Genomic DNA, 20,251 nt, shown 5'->3' with positions numbered 1-20,251 from the left:
AGCGGCGGGGGCGGGCCCGGCCGAGGGGCGGGCGGCCGCCCGGGCGGCGCGGCGGGGGCGCGGCGCCGCAGAGCGAGCGGCCCGGGCGGCGCGGCGCGGCCCTGCTGCCGCGGCGGAGGCGGGTGTCGCGGGCCGGGCGCCGCGGGGCCGCGCGCGGAGGCTGCTGCGCTGCCGGCCGCGGAGCCCCCGCGCGCACCGGCGCCGGGAGCTCGCCCGTGAGGGAGCCGGACGCCTCGCAGGCAAGATGCTCGGCGCCGCGCGCGTCGGTGCTGCGCTGCGCTGCGCTGCGCTGCGGGGCGGCCCGCTCCGCTGCGGGGGTGCGCGGGCCCCGCTGCGCGCCTTCCGCGCCGCCCGAGCCGCGGTGGGGTTTGCGAGGGGCCCGGCTGCGCGCCCGCAGCAGCGCGGGGGCTCCGCACGCAGCGCCCGGGGAAGGGCCCCCGGCACCCGCGCCGCGCTGCTCGTGGCGGAGAGAGCGGGCGCTGCTCTGCACCGCTGCTCGCGCATCGCTTGGCTTTGGCGCTGCTGGTTGCTAGCCGCGATCTCGTTTCCAGTAGCTTCCGCAGCGCGGGAAGCCCTTGTGGCTTTCGTTTCCATTAGCTTCCGCAGCGCGGGAAGCCCTTGTGGCTTTCGTTCCCCGCATGTCCCACCTTTCGCCTGCGGAGGTGCAGGGAGTGCGGGCAGCTGTCGCGCAGCGTAAGCGGTATTATGCAGTTGGTTGTGGATGTGTGCTCCTCACTGCCGGCCTCCAGCGGGCCGGGGACGAGCCGTAGCGCCCGGCGCGGCGGCCTCCGGCCCAGCCCCGCGGGCATGACCGTGGCTTCTGGGTTTTTCTGCCCCAGGGTGACCATGGATGGCATGTTCGGTGCCCCCCAAGTCTCGTGGCTTGCATGATGTCTTTGTGACTTCTTATTTTTATGCGATCAAGAATTTATGAATCAAAAGATGGGGGAGTGGATCCATGTGGAGGCTGAGTCAGACTGTGGAAAATGAAAGCCAGCACGAGTGTGCAGTCGCATAGCACATTTACAAATATGCTTTCATTCATCCCCATATGTTGCTTGTGTTACTACTAATAAAGCTCTGGTTTCTTAGACTGGTGCTTCCCTCAGAACGTTGTTTAATCTGCCTGGGGTTTTAGTGTATAGCCTCCATATTATTTTTGTTACAGCATGTTCTTTCCTGATTATGTTTTATTACATTGAACACATGCTAATCACAGTAAGAATTTGATAATATGAATGCACATCCCACACTCCTTTGTTCCTGCTGTTTGACATGCAAAGGCATGACAGTTTATTTATCCAGCAGCATTTTTTTTTCTTCCATACTGGTAAGATTCGATAATTATAAAAACAGAAGAAAAGCCTTTTCCTTAAGCATGCACCCCTGATTGCTTCCTATTTCGTTCCTCATCCTACTAATGATACCAAACACAATCATGCTAATTTTGGAGCGGCAGGAAATCTAGATTTGTCTACTGAAATATTTCTGTAATAGCTTCTGTGTGCAAAGAGAGCCAGAGAGCAAGGTCTGCCTTAGCTTAATGGTGTCTGGGTTTTTACTGCCCGACAGGGAGGTATGACTGTGTAGTGCACGGTAATTAATTCAATACAGCACTGGAAAGAAGAAGGAGGGAGAGTTGTACTGGATGAAATTAGTTTCTTAAAGTCCCAAATAAAAGATCTAAGCGACGATTTCAATAACCATCTTCATTTTTATTTTAGACAAAAAAAGGCAACATGAAAACATTCTGAAGCCAGTAAAGTGGTGCCATTTATCTTCTCCATGGTCTTATCCTTTATTCCCACCTTCAGGCAATTATTCTCCTTGGTTGTAGCCTTTTGCTTCCCACAGCCTGGCTCTGTCTCTCACTGAGGCAGCAGCACCTCTTGCCTGTCACTCTCCAAGTGCTGTTCTGGCAGGTGGCTTTTTCTCCACCGGCTTTCCACGTCTTCCTTGCTCTACAAGGTCGGTCTTCTTATGGCCCTCCATGTCTCTCTTTTCTGTGTCTTATTTATGATTCAGTATTTCTGCCTTGTGAAACATTGTGCTGGTTTGCTTTACCTTCCCCCTTCTCTCTGCTTTCTGTCCACTCATGCCTTTTCTCTTGTTTTTGTCCCCCTTCATGTGTTCTCTCTTTTTTCCATCTTTTTTTCTTCTCTTCTGTCCTTGTTTTTATATCGTGTCTTGCTCTCTCCTTCCTGAAATCTCACTTCAGGCACTGCCTTACTCCACCTTCCTCTTGGCTTTTTTCCCCCCACACTGTTCTTTACTCTTTTGTTCTTTGTCCTACTCCACCCTTTCTCCAGGCTTACCTTTACATATATAGGCATGTGTACATACAAATACCTATATATTCTATTCCAGATCATCCATTCTCCAGCTATAGCAATGAAGTGACTCATGCTGGTAGTCTGATCCTACTGCATCTCTTTCTCAGCACCTGAAATACACTGCTCTCTGCCCTTCCTCACATATACATCGCTGGTAGACTGAAGAATTAAGTATGTGGAAAATGTTCTTAAATTCAGAAGCAGACTCAAGAAAGCAGCTTGTTCAGGGTACACTGTAAACAGAACGGTTATTATGTTCCCATTGAAAGTATCAGGGAATGATTGCAAGCCCCCTAAACCCATGCATTTGTGGAGATAATAGCATCTTCTTCGTGTTTCTAAATTTCTGATTTTTGGCAATGGAAAATTTTGATTTTAGATAAGGGACACCACTATTTTTTAAAATTGTCCTTTGGATCCTGGACTGATCCAAAGAAAGAGCAGGAAAAAATGCTTTTCTTTCTCTCAATGGTCTTGTTTTATACATTTGTTAAGCCACTTTTGTGCAGCTATTGTGAAAGAAATGCTTTTCTCCTTCTCAGACAGCTAAGCTCTGCCTCTGAAAAGAACTCTGTGTGGGACAAGGCTGGGATCCAGGCTAGTCAGCTTCCCTTTTTTCTGGAGAGAGAGAGAGAGATGTGACTGTAGAATCATATGCATTGGGTGGGAGACAGAAGAATAGATGTGTTACCCAAAAATGATATTTTAACCTTGGAGGTGGCAGAGTGGGGTTGTTTAATAACATTTCTCCTTGACTATCGGTGACTGCAAACAGTATCATTGGGGATCAAGGGCAAATGCTACATTTTGCTATTTAAATAAGACTTAATGTAAAAAAAGAGATTTAATAATTAAACTTTTTTTTTTTCATGTAAAAATCATACTACTAGCTGGCTGGAATGCAAACAGTTCCATCCCACAGACTCCACCTCCGCTTTCTGGCATCTTACCTGACTCATAAAGAGAGTGGGGATTTTATATGCCACCTACATCAACTCAACATTTTCCTTTGTGGGGAGAGTTAATCACCACTCTTGTCATATTATTTCACAGACCCTCTTGAAGATGTGATCTGTCAGGGTGATTGTTTATCTTTCAAACCATCCTTAAAAATCCTTGTAGAAAAAGGTGGGCTTTTTTTTTCCTGAGCTCAGTGAAAATACACAGGTGGTCCATTGCATAAAAAATTGTGGGGATTTTTTTGAGAACTGGCAGTTTAGTTGGGCTTACTCCAAGATCAGGGAAGAGAGAGTTTTCACTGTAGAGGACTCATCACTGACATGAGACGTGCCACTTGGACAGACAAGATGTGTCCGTTGAAGGGAGAGGACCTTCCCCAGGGAACTGACTGCAAGAGGTGTGCACTGAGAAAGGAACTGAGGGGCTGTAGCCATGATGGCCAACGATTTAAGAGAGAAGAGTTTTGTCAGAAGAGGTAATATTTATATTAGACCAACAGATAGAACTGGAAAAAAATGGACAAGCTTTGGGTAGATAAAAGCTTTCCTTGTAAACCCTGTGTCTTATGAGGAAGGAGATTTTATGTAGTAGACTGACATTTGTCAAGCAAAAAATACTGCAGGAAAAAAGGCTGTGAAGATGGGAACAAGAGCGAAATACAAAGATGGCAACACAATAGATACAGTCTGTGCAGGAGGCAATGGAAGAAAGAGTAGGAAGAACTGAAAATGCATCTTCAGGAAGTTATTTAGAGTCACAAAATGAAGGATGCAAATTACCCTAGAAAGTGGGAGAAACTTGGAAAGAAAAGAGGGTGACATTTTTTCAGAGGAAATTGCTGAAATGAGGTATAGGGAGGGCAGAGAGGAGGGAACAGCTGAGACCGCTCTTTAAGTCAATGCTTAAAGCAAGATCCTTAGTGTGAAGGGCTGACAACGAATGCATTTGGTAAGAGTCTCCTTATTTCTCTGTTACAAGGTTAGGCAGACTCAAGGAATGGGAAGGAAAGAGGAAAAGCGAAAGAACTGAAACTCACCATTTACAAATGTGGATGAAGGAAGGGTAAGAAAGTTGCTATGGCGTTGGCAAAGAGGAAGAAGTGCCACGTTCTCCTCTGGGGAACTTGAAAAATGATGGAGCATTAAGTGGGGCTGCAGGACACAGGACAGCGAGCTCCAGCGCTCTGGGACCACAGGAGCCCCCAATCTGGAATGAGCTTGCTGAACATACCCAAATGTTGGTTATTTCTGTTCTTTGTGTATATGACCCTTAAAATACATTGAAGATGAAGAAACAAATGCTGCAGCTGTCCCCCACTTCCTGTCACAGCTTTCTCTCTCTCCCGTGCCAGACTTAACTCCCATAGTCTCTCTTTTCATGCACTGTGGGCCCTCAGCCCGACTCTGATCACTTGTAATCCCCTGTGCCTGGTTGATAATTGGGACAGAAAAACTGAAGAATAAAGAGTTAGGAGTCACCAGTAAAGATCTGAAAATGAATTTCTTGAATTGGAGGCACTAGCAGAGAAGGAAAAGAGAGAAACATGAGGAAGGAGCAGGTCAGGGAACCGTCACAGTGGGGAAACTAAAGGTGTTGCAGCCTCAGGGGGAAAGTGAGTGTAGGAGGATGGAGCCATGGATGGTCGGAATAACAATGTGGTACCAATAATATGGCACTCAACTGACATTTTAAACCTGATGCCTCTGGAAACCCTTTTGTGTTTTGAAAACTGAGCCTTATATTTAGTTTTCTAATTGCTGCTTCCTAGCAAGGACTGCTGGTGTCTTGGGGCTATCACTTTGTCAACGAACCCCTGTTTTCTTCACTTCTAGTCTAGTGGTTGCAACTGGGTCTTCAGCAGAGAGCTCTTTGCACCCTTGCCTGATGTAAATACTGATGTATCCCTAATTACCCTTTGATTTCTTTTGAAGGGAGATTGCCTTTTTTAGCCCATATCAATATAGCGACTAGCACACTAGCTGCTCTTGCTAATGACACTAACTGCTGTGCTATCACAATGCAAATGATAATTAGAGCTAAATTAAAACAGCATTCACAGACAGTTTGTATGGTTTGGAATTTGGGCATGCGCTAAACTGGACTGAAAACCCATTTTTTTTCAGAGTTTGTGGGGAACGACAAGCTTTTCAACCCTGTGGCTGTTAAATCAGTCATTTATTCGTCTCTGTACAAGTATCACGTGTTCAGGGCGACCAAGTGGCAGCAAACCTCCTGGGGCTTTGAACCTCCTGGCACTTACAGTGGGTTTGAGAAGAAGGAGTGAACAATAAAAAAAAAAGAGTAAAGAAAAGAGAAAGGCAAAGTGAAGGACGTCTGTGCATTTTGGCAGTGGTTCTTTAGTAGCATGGCAATATACAACAAAAAGGGATTGTCTGGTGCTTGTAGACCAGTTATCTGCTACTTCAGGAGCCATATCCTAAAAGTCTTTTCAAAAAATTATCAGATGTCATCTTTACTCTGTGGAAGATTTAGGTTTCTTCATCTTTCCCCTCCATTCCCCTCCTGATCCTCCCCCCACACACACACTACAAAGTAAAGGACGTAAGTGAGGTTCCTACTCATTTCCAGTGTAAGTTTACCAGAAGCATTTTAAGCATTTTAAATTATTGTCAGTTCTTGCGCCAGAATTTACTTTTACCTTAAACAACTCTTGCCTCCTCAGTGTTCACCCTGTAGAGAGTAGCTAACTGCGCGTTAGCTGTTGTGTTGGCTGCGCAAGCCGTGCTTTCCTCATCTCCTTCCCTACGCTAGGCTCTCCCTTTCCCTGCTTCCGTGCTTCTGAGCTGACCTCTAACACTCGGATGCCTCTCCGGCTATGGTAATGTGATCTAGTGGCTGCAGCGGAGAAAGGGGTCAGCAGCCCTGGATTGTATTCCTGATTCTGTTATCGGATGGTGTGAGATCTGGGGAAGGACATTAATCTTTGTTTGCCCACAGGCTGCAGTGATAGTCAGACGTCTTCATTACTTCAAGACACTTACAGTAAAATTGCTATGATTATGCCAAATTTATTATTAATATACCTGTTACAATATTTTCAGTATCCTATAACAATGAAATCAGACACTGTGCCATTCACTTCCTTTTAGCTTGTGGCATGGCTTGCAATACTTTTGAATATACCTGTCTGGTTTACAGAATCAATCCATGAAACCAATATTTGTATTTTATATTCCCAGGCACCTACACATCAGTGATAAAGCAGCTTTCACGTATTCCTGACTTTTTCATTAATTGCATGCTTTCCGATGTTTTTTTAATCATTTTTACTACTTTCTGAAATGGGGAGAAGGCATGGGTAATGTTACTGGAAGACTGTAATCGAACTTAGAGGCTCTCATTTAGGGGGAATGTCTGTAGTGATGCATTAGAACCGCACGCGTCACGCTCCCACTCGGCTCTTCTTTCCCAAGTCCTGCACGTAGCGGGTGAGTCTGTGGAACTCACTGCCCCGTTCTGCTGAGCGTGCCTGTATCAGACCTGTACATATGGCATGAAGGTTGTTGAAAAGTCTTGCTTTTCAACCTGTGGCAATTCTTGGGCTGTGATGTGCCCATTACAGCAACTCTGAAGAGCCTTAATGACCTTGGTATGATCTTCAGTCTAATTTGGCAGCGTAGTCTCCACTTCAGCATGTTTTTACATCCATTACATACTATTCCCAGCCACATTTTGAGATAGAATCGTTGATCTGGGCCCCTTTTTGCTACACAGATGACCTATAGCATTGTAGAAGGTCACAGAAACCCACCGAAACCTGAGAATGGGGGTGTGTAGGAGGACGAGGTGCAGCTCGTGTCTGTATTGGTTCTCACGTAACTCCTTTCTTCACTCAGAAGCAACTTTCATCTCCTGGGGTTTCTTATCATCTCTCACACCCACTTTCCCCTTCTGGCCTCAAGTATTGGTCTGTAACTCTTCATATTGTTGGCCATGGCTGAAATAGCACCTTTTTATTGGATGTTCTTTTCAGCATCAATGAAAATAGTCTCTAAGATTTGGGTAAATCTCCATAACTCCCTAAAATCCGTAAGAATAGCTTGTTTAAATGTCATAGCAGTTCTTCAAGCTTATTATTATTACTTAGAAACCATGGCTGCACTGTAAAAGGGGGTGTTTAGATATAGCAGACTCGGTGAGTATATGATCTTCTGGTTTCCCAGAGAAACTGAAAAGATGAGGTCAAAGATGAAGTGATTTTCATATTTGTCAAGGTGCAAGGACTGCTCTAGTTCTGTTTGAGATCATCTCTGTGAGTGGTTGGCAGGCTCTGACCTCGCTGTGTGTTTAGAGCAACTTTGCTGAATTACTCCAAGGAGAGGAGCAAAACCCTGTGCTAAAGTACAGTTACTACTGACAGGTTGGCCAGTGGCTCCAGATGACTCCAAGTGGGATATAAAGGGAAAGAAGCCTGTTGATTAAATAAAGGATTTGTGGCAGAAGCAGCAAATCCTGATAACTGAAACTTGGAGAGGAAGCTTGCGCTGAAGTTTGTGTTGCGTTAAGGTTATGACTTACTGGTAAAACCCTAGGAAGAGCCCGGTTGTGTTCTGTGTTGAGGCTGAGTTACAGATTTAGCCTATCTGTAATCTCATGAATATAAATTCATTTCTGTTGCATGCACAAGGACTGATTTAGTACTGAGGGTTTCAGAGTATAGTTATGATAATATACATTTCTCTTAAACCCTGGCACTGTTTGTGGGAAGTCTGACTGGAGTGTAATTTTAGCAGATTACAGTACTGGATGTACTCTTTAAAACATTTAAAGGGTATCGATCTCTGAACATCATACTTGTGGTTGCACACCCGGGTTAAACCCCCTCATTGACTAATCAGAATAGGGACAGCAGTATTTAGTCTCCTGGCAGTCATTCTTCTTGCAGCACTGTGTCTCTGTGCTGCTTTGCCTTGGGTCATGAATAAGATTTTATTTTCTTTAAAAATTCAGTGTATATTCCCTGCAGACAGCTCTAATCTACAGTCCTGCTTCTCGCTTTGTGCATAAGCATCTCCGATTGATAGCCCCGCAATCCTGAGAAGTATTTGCAGCTTTAGCAGAGGCAGCACAAGAAATTGCAGCTGTGACTGATGTTTGAAAAATGTGTTTTCTAACATCATATATGGAAATACCTAAAAAGAAAAGCAAAGATTACTGTTAAGTACTGAACTCCCAGGTCATGTGTTAACACAAGAAATGATATTAAGGAGCAGTCAGGGCGTTAGGATGCTAGTCCATGACAGTGCTCTGCTCTGCCTGTACATCTGAAACTGTAGATCAAATTGAATGTAATGTACATGTGGCGGGGACTGAGTTTGTCGCATTTCTTTATAATTTAAGGGAGAGGAGGCACCTTCAGTTCTAAATATTCTTGTGGTCCAGTCCATAGGCATAAATCTCTTCGCCGTAAGAAGTGCTTGTAGTGTATCCAAAGTTAGAATTTAAATGATAACTTTACAAGATCGGTCGTGTAAAATACAGCAGAGTGTATGGGATTGTGGCTGGAGGGGTTATTATTAATGTTCAATTACCTAGGAAGAAACCTGGAATTCTGAAATTGATCCATGGACCCCTTCATAACTGGAGGAAAACAGACATTTCAGATTATCTTACCTTAGTCTAGTAGATGCTCCTCATTACTTCAGAAGAAAACAAATGTTAACTCATCATCACATGCTAGACAACAAACACAGAGAAAAAATTCCTTCCAGTCCAAAATATGGCTGTCAGGTTTTTCACATGAGGAAGCATCACCAATGTCTCACTGTGAATCATCACATTTTGGTCGTTTTACTACCTAGGCTAAGCTTGCTACCAAACAACCATAAAATATCTTCTTGTTTTCTCAGCACTATTTAATGGTACATGTTGGCTGAGAGGATTCTTGTTTAATAACTTTAAGGTAGATTGCCGCACATTATAAAAGGGAGAGGATTTGCAGTTTGCAGAAATATACTCTTCCAGCAAGCATCACTTGCTGGCATCTGGCTATTTGTAAACTGTATTTAACAGATCTTCTGTCTGCGCTTTTAGAAACAATTTTGAACAGTTGAAAGAACCCATTAGAAAACCCTTTCTTCTCCATGGAAACATTCTGTCATTTGTTGCCCTTCTCTGTGCTTCAGAAATAGTAAAACAAAGAGTAGCAGCAAATTTCACTTGAAGTTTCTTGATGTGCAGGATTAAATCCAGATTTTCATTATTTTATACAGAAAGAGAAATTAAGGAAAGGGACAATAATTGGACAGAACTAATAGAACATTCATATTTAAGGAGCAGGACAAATAATGAGGTCCAATTGGCAGTCATTTGCTCTAACAAGGATTAAAATAGATCGTCAGAAGTTTAGCAAACATCAGAAGAATTGGAATGTTGTCTGGAAGGTGAGAGCTTCAGTTTTTCCTACGGATGTTTATTTTCTCATCAAAACATCATAAAAACTGAGTGCTGGTTACAGAAATGTAACCTTTATTAGTAAATTACAACAAGAGAGCAGCCCAGTGGTCATGGGGATTTAGAGGGTTTACCACAGAGCTCAGCACTGCAAGGGCAGCTTTTAATAGCAAAAAAAAAAAAAAAAAAAAAAAAAGGAAAAAGCTGAATGTCATTTCCATCCCTGCCTGAGAAGTAGTCCGAAATGACAGATGATAGTCCTCCCATTGTCCTCCATACACACCATTGGCACTAACTTGGCACTGGTCTTACAGACTTAGCAGCAAGGCCAATAATGGAAAAAATTGCTGAAGAAGCTTCTCTGTCTATCTATCTGTCAATATATTAGGCGTAGGGAAAGCAAAGAGAGAAGCAGGCTTCACAGGGGATTTCTCAGCAGGACTACTCTCCTATTCCAGATCCGAGAGTCTGCAGTGATTTATATCTATAAATATGTTTTCAGTTCATTTTCCTTTTAATGATGCTGAAGAAAGGGGAGTCAACACAAAGCAAGATACATCTGTCACTCCTTGCTGCTCTGGTTCTCTTAGATGGGAAGATAGCAGCAGACAGGCTGCTGTTTAGTGCTTAGAACTGGCTAGAAAAATACTGTTGTTGCTTTCGTTGTTTTTCTGAGGAAGCTTGTGAGAAAGAAAAAAATGCCAGCACAGATAATTGATTGACTCTCAGCATAAAAAGTAGCTGTAAAGCAAAAACACGGCCAAACATTTTCCTCAAAACCCTGAAACTTTCCAAATCTCACCTTGATGCTTCAAAACACCTCTTCTTGAGTGGGCTGTCCCTGCCTCCCAGGGACCTGTGTGTTTGGCTGACCCACATCTTTCATAGTGCAGTGCGGTCTCCCTCAGTAGGATTCTTGGGAGGGCCCCTGGCTGCAGTATGTCATGGAAAAGGTCCATCTGGGGAAGACACCTCACAGAGCGTGTTCAAGGTCTAAGATATCCTGCTTCAGCTTCCAGGAGTCACAGAATCACAGAAGAGTTGAGGTTGGCAGGGACCTCTGCAGGTCACCTGCTCCAACCACCTGCTCAAGCAGGGTCAACTGGAGCAGGTTGCTTAGGGCCATGTCCATTCAGGTGTTGAATATTTCCAAGGATGGAGCCTCCACAACCTCTCTGGGCAACCATGTCCAGGGTTCATCCACCCTCACAGTAAAAAGGTCAGTCATCATGGCAACACTTCCTAACACAAAAACTAGTAATTGTTAAACTTTTGAAGGTTTTCATTTTTTGAAAAAAAGGAAAAAGAAAGAGATGCAACTGTTTTCATCAAAATACATTTTTTTTAAAGCTAACCTACTTTTCCTGCAATAAACTCTCCTGATGTATGGTTTGGGAATAATCCTCTAATTTTGTCTTTATACCATAGCAGTGCCTGCCTGTAGAGTGCCTTGTGCTGTTAACAGAACTGGTGGTGCTACCGGAGGCCATTATTGACATTATTTATTTAGCACCTAGCAACCTCAATCAGGGCCCTTTGTACTAGGCACCATCCAAACAAGGGGGAAGGAAGACAGCCTGTCCCCAAAGCAGGCATTATTTAGCCATTAAACAAGATGCTGCAAAGACATAGGTGGAGAGAAAGAATGAGGGAAGCAATGACACGAACGCTTTCATAGTAATCTCTGGACTTCAGTATCACTGTTTCCCTCATCACAGCCATGAATGGAAAAACAGTGAGGTCCTCGCTGTGCTGTCCAAGGGTTTTAGCAAGTTAAATGGAAAGTTGTCCTGTAGGGGTAACCTTTTCTGGAGACAAATGAGATCACTCTGGTGCCTTTTATGTGCTGTTTTCATTTGAAAAGCTGCAGGACAAGTGGAATTTACAATTGATGCGTATTTTAAAAGCATGTACTTCTTAAAAAGCATAAGAAACAATCATTTACATTTTGCAGTTGCAGTATTTTTCTGTCAAGAAACTAGCTCAGGAGGAAAAGAAATGCACAGTTCTTTCTTGTCTTGGAAAAATGCCTTTCCATTGAAAAGAATATCCTCAAGTTTGCATACAAAACCAGTAGGGGATTTTTTTCCCCATGTTGTTTCCCAGATAGAGGCCTACCAAAGGAAGAAAATGAACTGTTTAAGTAGGCAGATCTCAGCATTTCGAAGTGCATTCAGCGCTTTCAGGTCAGTTCAGAATTTAACATGTCAAATCCCTCCACTGTGAAGAATGACAGAAGAAATTAAAAAAAGGCATGAGGTGGCAGAGGGGAGGAAAGAGTTCAGTCCAGTTCCAGATTTCAGGAGCTTGTGAAAATCGTATCTTTAGAGATTTTCAAGAAGAGGGAAGAAATTAATCTACCAGGGCATGTCTAGGGGTACCCAGTCCTCAAAAAGCAGAGTGTGGAGCTCTTGAAGCTCCTTCCTTGGGCACATTTCTATCATTTCTTTCACATTGTTTATTCATATTTTCAAAATGAATGGCTTGCTGTGCCAAGCCTCAGAATCCATTTTTCTCTAAAAATCCAGTGGCAGACTGGGCATGGTCTTTGTTCATGTTTGTCCATCTGGTTCAGATGGAAAAGCCTTGGGTCTTTGCCACATTATGAGTTCACCTGAAGGAAAGCTACTCTCCCAGCGTGCCCATCTCCTTTCTCTTTCTATCCAATTGCTTTTCTTTTAATTTGAAAGACAGTCAGTAAAATATGTTCGTTTATGGTCACCAGCTTGTATAACCACATACAGATAAAACAGATACAGATAAAAATACCAACTTCCCGAAACTAGCAAAAAAATACTAATGTTCATAAAGCAAAACTGATTAAAAGAAAACATCAACAGCTTTCAGCCTGTTCTCTTTCCTGTCCTCCAAGCATTAGGTTAGGATGCTGACTGTTCCGTGGACTTGAGGATGGTTTATATATATTTACCCAATTTTTATTTTTTCTTAGTATTTGTGTGCTTTTGTCCTGAGCATTTTGAAATTCTGGTGCGGTGAGGAAGTTTTCTGTGTTCTTGTGACCTGTTACATGAAGCTTTCCTATATCCTGGCCTTTTCAGCCTCGGTGCAGAGTATCTCATTTTAGATTGACAAAATGCTCATTTTCTGCAAGATGAAGCAAAGGAAACCTGAATATGTCTCTTAGGCCTCACAAAGGCAAAGCTACCATTAACATTAAGGAAGAAAGTGTTTTGCTTGAGCAAGACCTGAATATTAAGGACATCAGTGCCACATTTTAGTTTTTAGACAAGCAGGTGTTTTGGAGGATTTTCACAAGAGTGGAGAGCAGACAGGACAGTTTTTACTCGCGCCACGGAGGGGCTCTAGGACTGCTGCTGTATCCCTGCTGTCGTTGCACCGATCCGTCCCCAGTAGCTGCCTGGTGGCAGAGCAGCAGGGTAGGATGTGCACTTCTGTGTTTGAGGCACCTCAGCTAAGCCCAGCCCTGCGTCCCACCTCCGCACCCTGTCCCGAGAGCAGAGCAGCACCTGCTATTGCCCAGCATACCCCAACTTTGCTTTGTGCACTTTTTCCCAGCGCCCGACAGACCACCCAGCCACAAGATGCCTTGTAAGGTAAAACAGTCAGCAGCCAGCTCGGCGCGATCAGCGGCTCGCCCTGGCCAGGGGCAGCACCTCACATATGGAGGATTTGTAGCCACAGAGGTTTCTTATACAATTTGGACCCAGGAAGTTGATGTCAATGAAGATGTGGGCACTTAAGTCCAGCCCCAGGCTCTAAGGCATCTGCTCCTTCAGGGAGCAAGGGGACCTTTTTATACACTTCGTTGCAACAGAGTTTGTATGTGATTACACTTTCTTTCCAAATACTGCCTGTCTGACTGACTGCAAATGTGGGCAATAATGGGAGAAACCAGGCCAGAATTAAGGACACCATCTCGTTCCTCCCTAGAGGAGAGAGCAGAGCTGAGCACGCAGCGATCGGTGCAGCAGGTTGGCACAGGCACCCATTTGGGACTGTGTGTACAGTCCATATGTTATGTCCCAGATTTCTCTCTCCTGTTTACTCTCTGTCCATTTTCAGATGTACTGTCAAGCTCTCTTCTCTTCGTGTCCCTCCTAGCCAACAGGGTGTAATTCACAGGCCCTCTTTGAAGGAGATGCCCTGGGACAAGTCTGGAGGCTGATCGGGGGCAAAAGGCTGGAGATTTGCCTTTCCATGGCACACTCAAAGTGTCCTCTGAAACACCAAACCATTCATATCAAAAGCCCACGTTACAGCATAGTTATTCCCTGGACCCACGTAGTAAACACATGTAAATCCATAGTGTAGAGCAGGCATCCAGTTTTATGACCCATTTACAAACTGTCTTTTATTACTGCTCTTCTGGATTACAGCAGTCAGCGAAAGGTCAGGGCTCTCCAAGGTATGGCCTAATGAAGGAAAAAATCAGGGACAGAATCAGGCATTTTTGACATAAAATGGCCAAAGGAGACCTGCTTTCCCGAAAGCAGAAAGCACCAAATGGCAGAGACCATTTCAGTCCCTGTAGCTTCTCTCAGTCAACTTGATGCCCAAAAGCACCTTGTTTTTTTCTTCCTATCTATTTTCCTGGTTCTGTGCCAGGTGCTTCTTGCCACCTCCTTTTGGCTTTTCTACTCTTTGGTATTTTTGCTAGCTAACTTAAGTATTGGGAGTTTCCAGTACTTCAGCTAGCTTGCTTGAAGTTTAATTATTTTTATGTTCCACTGTAATATATGCTGTAAGGCAGTAGCCAAAGAAATGCAAACATGCACAAAATAAACTTCTGCCCACATGCAAAAAACAGGGTTTACTGGAGTTTGTAATAACTGTATAAAATAACTTTAAACAATCTAATATAAAGGTGGCTTCAGTGATCTTTTATAACTGTCTTCGGACCATTCCAGAATGATTTGGTTTAATCCATGTTGTAATCATTGTTTTCTTTGGCGAGGACCAATTCCTGCAATGTTCTCAGAAACATGTTCATCCCCAGGCCATATTTACCAAGTAGATGCCAAGTAGGCCTGGGTTCAGCAGTGTTTACAAGGCCAGTTTGATGGGAATTTAAACAGGAAACAACACAAAAATGTATACAAACCAGAGCAGTTCTCATTGGCAATTCAAAAATGCTTGCAGTGGGTCGTGGGGCATTTTTCTCAGATGTCAGACATGTCATTGCTTCTCTTGTCTCTGCATTTAGTTCTTCCTTCCTCCCCTGAATCAGTCTCCCGTCTTTCAGTAAAATTATACTGTAGAAGGATAAAAAAGGATCTGATCTTTTGGTGTTCTTTCCAAGCAGCTCCAAGCACTAGAGAAGGAGCTTTCAAGATGCCGGAGCCAGCAAAGTCCACTTCTGCCCCCAAGAAGGGTTCGAAGAAAGCCGTGACAAAGACCCAGAAGAAGGGGGATAAGAAGCGCCACAAGAGCAGGAAGGAGAGCTACTCCATCTATGTGTACAAGGTGCTGAAGCAGGTCCACCCGGACACTGGAATCTCCTCTAAGGCCATGGGCATCATGAACTCCTTTGTCAACGACATCTTTGAGCGTATCGCCGGCGAAGCGTCCCGCCTGGCGCACTACAACAAGCGCTCCACCATCACCTCGCGGGAGATCCAGACGGCGGTGCGCCTGCTGCTTCCCGGAGAGCTGGCCAAGCACGCGGTGTCCGAGGGCACCAAGGCTGTGACCAAGTACACCAGCTCCAAGTAGCTGGCCGCTGGTCTCCATCAGGACTCGTAGGCAGAGACGGGCACCAGAGGGGCAGCTCCTACACGGATAAATGTCAGGGCTACTGCTGACAGCAGTTTGCAGTCTTGGGATGGGCATTAGAAGCTGTCTATTGAAAGAGGTGATGGTGATCTGGATGTTGGTTTATTTTCCTGTTTGGGACATGCTACGGGTTTTGTACATCACACCTCAGGCAACGCTGACAGAGGAGGCCTCTGCTTTCACATCTCATTCAAAGGAGAGTTTATTCTCCTCCATGCTCCAAAAACATGCATGTTTGGCACTGGCAGGGGAGACGGGCAACGGCAGCGTAGAGACGTGGTCTGTGAAGTCTTCCTGTTTGGCTGCTTCCTCGCAGTCACCAGAGACAGGCCTGGGAGCCGGCGTCTGTCGTCGCTCTCTCGCGGGCTGGACCTGCCCTGTCCCGCTGTGCCTGCAGCGGGCAGGCACCGACGCTAGCGCACAGGGCGCAAGCTGGAGTGAATCCCATAGCAATTAAAAGGAGGGATGTGCTTGACAGTAGTGTGTGAGGCCTCTTTTAAAGAGAAAGTCTGACAAGTGGGCTGGCGTCTGGGGAAATTTCAGCACTAGCTCTTCCCCCATGTCTCTCTGAACTGGGACTCCAGGGCCCTGCTCGCCCGAGGCCAGCCCGGATGTTTGAGCTGCTTGTGCTGAGACGTATGGACAGAAAAGGGGGGATGTTAGGTCGCTTCCTGTCCCTGGCTGCTGCTTTGCCTGCTTCGAAGACCTACTTCGGTGTGCAAGATGCTGCTGTTTCTGCCGCTGTTTGGAGACTTTCTCTGCCGTGATGCTGCCTGTGCTGCCTCCCACCATCGTCGCTGTAAGCACATGCGGACCAGGCTGGGAATGGGCATCTCACCTCCTCACCAGGTCCCTTGCGTTACCCATCTGCCAGGAAACAAAACAAAACAAAATAAAACAAAACAAAGGGTGCAGAGGGAGCAACGCTTACCTGCATCCCAGTGATACTTCAAATAATTTTAAATGACTTCAGATATTCCCCATGCCTTTTCAAAGTTCATAGTAAGGTGAGCAATAATAAAATCTTGGTAAAAGCCATAGAGATTAGTGGAGGAACCTCTCCATTAAAAGTTTAACTTGGCAGGAGTGCTGGGTAGCACGATAAGGCCATGGGTGGAACTGGTGTGAAGCTGAAGCTTCCTACTCAGAACACAGCACTAGCCAACATTAGAAAGTCAAAATCTCTGGTAGGCTGTAGTACTTCAGATCAAAAATGTTCATGTCTTTAAAATAACAACTGATTGCTGCAGTTTATTCTGTAAATGAAAGGGCAGCAAAAACAGAAAATCTTACTTCAGCTTTACCCCAAACTCCCAGAGTTCCTTTTTAATGAAAATGTAAATTTATACCCCAAAATAACAACCTTGCACTACATCTCTCACTTTCCTCTACCTTTATCTGTATCCTGGTTTTTTTACACTCTGAGAGTGATGAGGACCTTTGACAAATTCATATTACTTTTGGAACTGCAGAATTCTGCTGTTCCAGAACGTTCAATTGTTTCTTGTTTTTTTTAGTGTTGTAGTAACTTTGCAATTGGTCCTGAAGCAGGAACTGCACAGACCTGCACAACCGAAAGCATCTCCGAAAACCCAGAGCAGCATGAGCTCCTAGGTGGTGGTGGTGTGCGGGGGAAGAAGTACAAATCCACACCTCCGTACAGATAGGTCGTCTAGTAAATCTTTCTACCATCCCACTCCATCGTACCCACCTGCAGGGGCTAAGGACAAATGGCAACTGCTTCAGAGATGTACTTCCACTCCCCTACTGAAACTTGGGGTTCCCACACCAGAAAATAGGCCTTCCTTCCCATCCTTTGCTCAGCGATCTTACACCACTGGGCTTTCAGCCACATTTAATCCAGTGACCCCAGCAGGACTCTCTCGCGATATCTTTTGGAAAGAGATTCAAAGTTCTGTCCTCAGGATGCCAAGTTTTGGAGCAAAAACTGGGTCTCCTGCTGTCAGCACCAGAACAACAAGCTCCCAGTGCTGGTGTCCGTGTGTGGTGGCAGCAATCCGTCACTCACCTGGACCATTTGGCCATGACCCTTTGGAAGTGCCAGCTTAGCACTTCCATTTGTTTTCCAATCAAATAGCCAAAGACAGGTAACAGACATGAAAATACACCTGGAGTAGGCCTAAAGCTGCTGTCATTGGCCCTCCTTCCACCAAAAAACAGAAAGCAGATAACGGAGAAGGGGAACGAATACAAAGTGAAGGGCTGGTTGGCAGCACTGAAACTTTTTCCTCCAATCCATACGAGCCGCAAGTGAGAATTCATCCTGTCCAGGATTTCACTGTCCTGTAGGAGCAGAGAGGCGAATAGAACTGTTGCAATTCGATGCTGTGTGCAAGCCAGGCTGCTGCCGGTCCTCCCCCAGGTCTACTCAGCACAGCTTCAGAGTCCTCATTGCTTTCCAACAGCCCAGAGCTCCACTCCAGTCTCTACAGGTGGTACAACCGCCTGCAGCAAGAAATGCAGAAAATAAAATTAAGCGTTCTCCCTCCAGGGCCTCCTGGCCAGCTAACAGAGCAGGGGGAGCAAGGCTGGGCTCTCAGACGAGAAGTGTTGGCCCGTTGCACACAGTCACAGCGTCGGGCTCATTTTCTTCTCTGTGCGGGGGCACTATTGTCGCCTCCATTTTCAGAGATCGTTTTGGAGAGAGAAGTGACAATTTAAGGAGAGTATAAAAATACTTGCAGGCTTAGAGAGGATTTTTATATTGTTCAAAGAAAAGTCACTGAGAGTGAACATCTCCATGCCTTTATAGTTTAGGCTGTAGTTTCACACATATTTTGCTCTTCACTCTCCCCTTGTATCATTCTTCAGCTTGCCTCTGACAACATGGAGAACAGGACTGGGGAATCGATCCATTAAACTGAACCTTAAAATCAACCTTATTTTTCCCTGCAAGCTTCGTTTTAAGCCAGTTCTGGTCCCTGATCTGGTCTGTCACCAGCATGCAGACATTAGTGACAGTCACTGACCCTAACGACTGGCATAAACTAGGACTGCCTCAGAAAATAGTTAACAGCATTTGTAATATTATGGCCCTTGTGTGAAAAGACAAATGAAAAAAGGAAATCTGTGTCTCTTGCAATAGTCCTGTTAGCAGAGAAGATATTACTTTTAAATATACCACTATGGATGTTACCTTGCAGTGTTCCATGAACTGTTTCTATAATAATCCTGACACTGGAAATCAGACACATCTGATGATTTTTTTAAAATCACACTGGATGTAAAGTGTTACACAAGGGAAAGAGAGCAGATTGTCAGTGGGACTCTGCTCCTGTTCAGCCACCGAGGTGAAGTGATTAGAGGCTTCTTGCTCAGCAGCCAAACAGCATGCGAGACAGCCAACTTTCCCCGCAGCTGCCTGCTTGCACTGGCTCATGGTCACATCCCTTTAATTGGAATTACTGTGATGGTGATAGGCTTTGGACTGAGGCTTAACAGTGGAGACAATAGAAAATGGTCCAAAAGTTCAAAGTATTGATTGTCCACTTAGTAAACTGAGTTGTGGCATGTTCCAAAAGTCCATTGTAATGGGATTTTCTCTGCAGGATGTGCTTTTAACAAGATGTATTTCCAGTTCTTGGAGTTGATAAAATGCTTTAAAAATGAAGATAACATACAAAGCCCTCCTCCCCCCTCCCAGACTCCTACTGACATCCCAGAAGCATCTCTGAGATATTCCTGTGCTTTGCCAGTTAAAAGCCAAATGCAGATTGAAAGCTGGGAAAGGAGACTGCAAAGAATAATACAGGCCTTATATTACCCCCAGAAGGGTTGCTGCGTGGCCACGGCCTGGAGGTGTGCTCATGCTCCGAACAGATAGGTCTGTAGTCAAGCGCTAGGAAAAGGGAATAGCAGCAAGTACAGGATGAGTACAACGTTGTGCCTGTCCTGGACGGCACCGTGAGTCCAAGGAAGTGGTACCTGGCAGCCAAGGCAGAGCCCTGCCCGCAGTAGCCTGTGTCACTATGTGCCCTTCTACCCTTGCCACAGGCAGCAGCATGGAGGTAGCCCAAGTCCTAGCAGCCCCACCACAGCACTGAAGGCAAGCTTGGCATGGACTATGCACAGCCTTGAGCATTTGTCAGCGTCATAGCATTTGCTGATGGTTTACATTGAGAGCAAATTGTTTACAGGAAACAGAAGAACATGGAAGAACCCATAAAAATCACTTGCTGCCAGAATTTCAGGAGTTCCCTAGGACCAGCAGCTGGGGAGCAATCTCTCACACTTACTGTCCATGCATGGTATTTTGCAGGCTTATGTACACAGAGTTTTTTCTGACAATACGTGTTACATGATGTATGATCTATGTTACATTACTGTTGTTTTATGACATATCTGACAGCTAAATTACCTGTTTTCTGTTAAATGTATAAATAAAATGTAAATGCAGACCTGTTCAAAGTCAGGTGATACCGAGCTCTGCAGATGTCTTTGTTTCCATCATATCACTGAACCCTCAAAGCCCTACATTTCTCTTTCTCCAAATTGCTTCCTCCAGCACTTGGGGCCACAGCAACTGCCCTTCCAGCAGAGATCGTGGCCTTGCTGGTCCTCACAGAGAGTTAGTCCCAGACCAGAGCAGTCCCACAGCAGTGGGCTGAGAGGATTTCTTCCCCTCGGTACCCACCTGCTGCTGCTGTGGGGCAACAACGCCTGTCACATCCTTTTGCATTTCTCCTCCCATCCCTGCATTTGAAGTTCCAAGCGGGGGGCAGCTCTGCCCACAGCCTCAGCCTGCCGCTGTGAGTCATCACAAGAGGTGT

At 45.1% G+C, this 20,251-nt stretch overlaps 1 protein-coding gene across 2 annotated transcripts; it reads left to right on the top strand.

The window, feature by feature from the left end:
• Positions 1–12: 12 nt before the first annotated feature.
• On the top strand, positions 13–19,904 carry LOC112980485 (histone H2B 5-like). 2 transcript variants are annotated; one of them, XM_064506122.1, is made up of 2 exons: positions 13–239; positions 14,992–19,904. In XM_064506122.1, exon 2 carries the CDS (start codon positions 15,021–15,023, stop codon positions 15,399–15,401), a length of 381 nt encoding a protein of 126 aa, XP_064362192.1. In that variant the 5' UTR covers positions 13–239; positions 14,992–15,020; the 3' UTR covers positions 15,402–19,904. The 2 variants fall into 2 exon arrangements, with proteins under 2 accessions (XP_064362192.1, XP_025951148.1); XM_026095363.2 differs by lacking the exon at positions 13–239 and adding an exon at positions 612–4,355.
• Positions 19,905–20,251: the final 347 nt, after the last annotated feature.

The sequence above is a fragment of the Dromaius novaehollandiae genome, chromosome 1, assembly GCF_036370855.1.
Source record: "Dromaius novaehollandiae isolate bDroNov1 chromosome 1, bDroNov1.hap1, whole genome shotgun sequence".
NCBI lineage: Eukaryota > Metazoa > Chordata > Aves > Casuariiformes > Dromaiidae > Dromaius > Dromaius novaehollandiae.
This window is presented reverse-complemented; position numbering and strand designations above follow the sequence as displayed.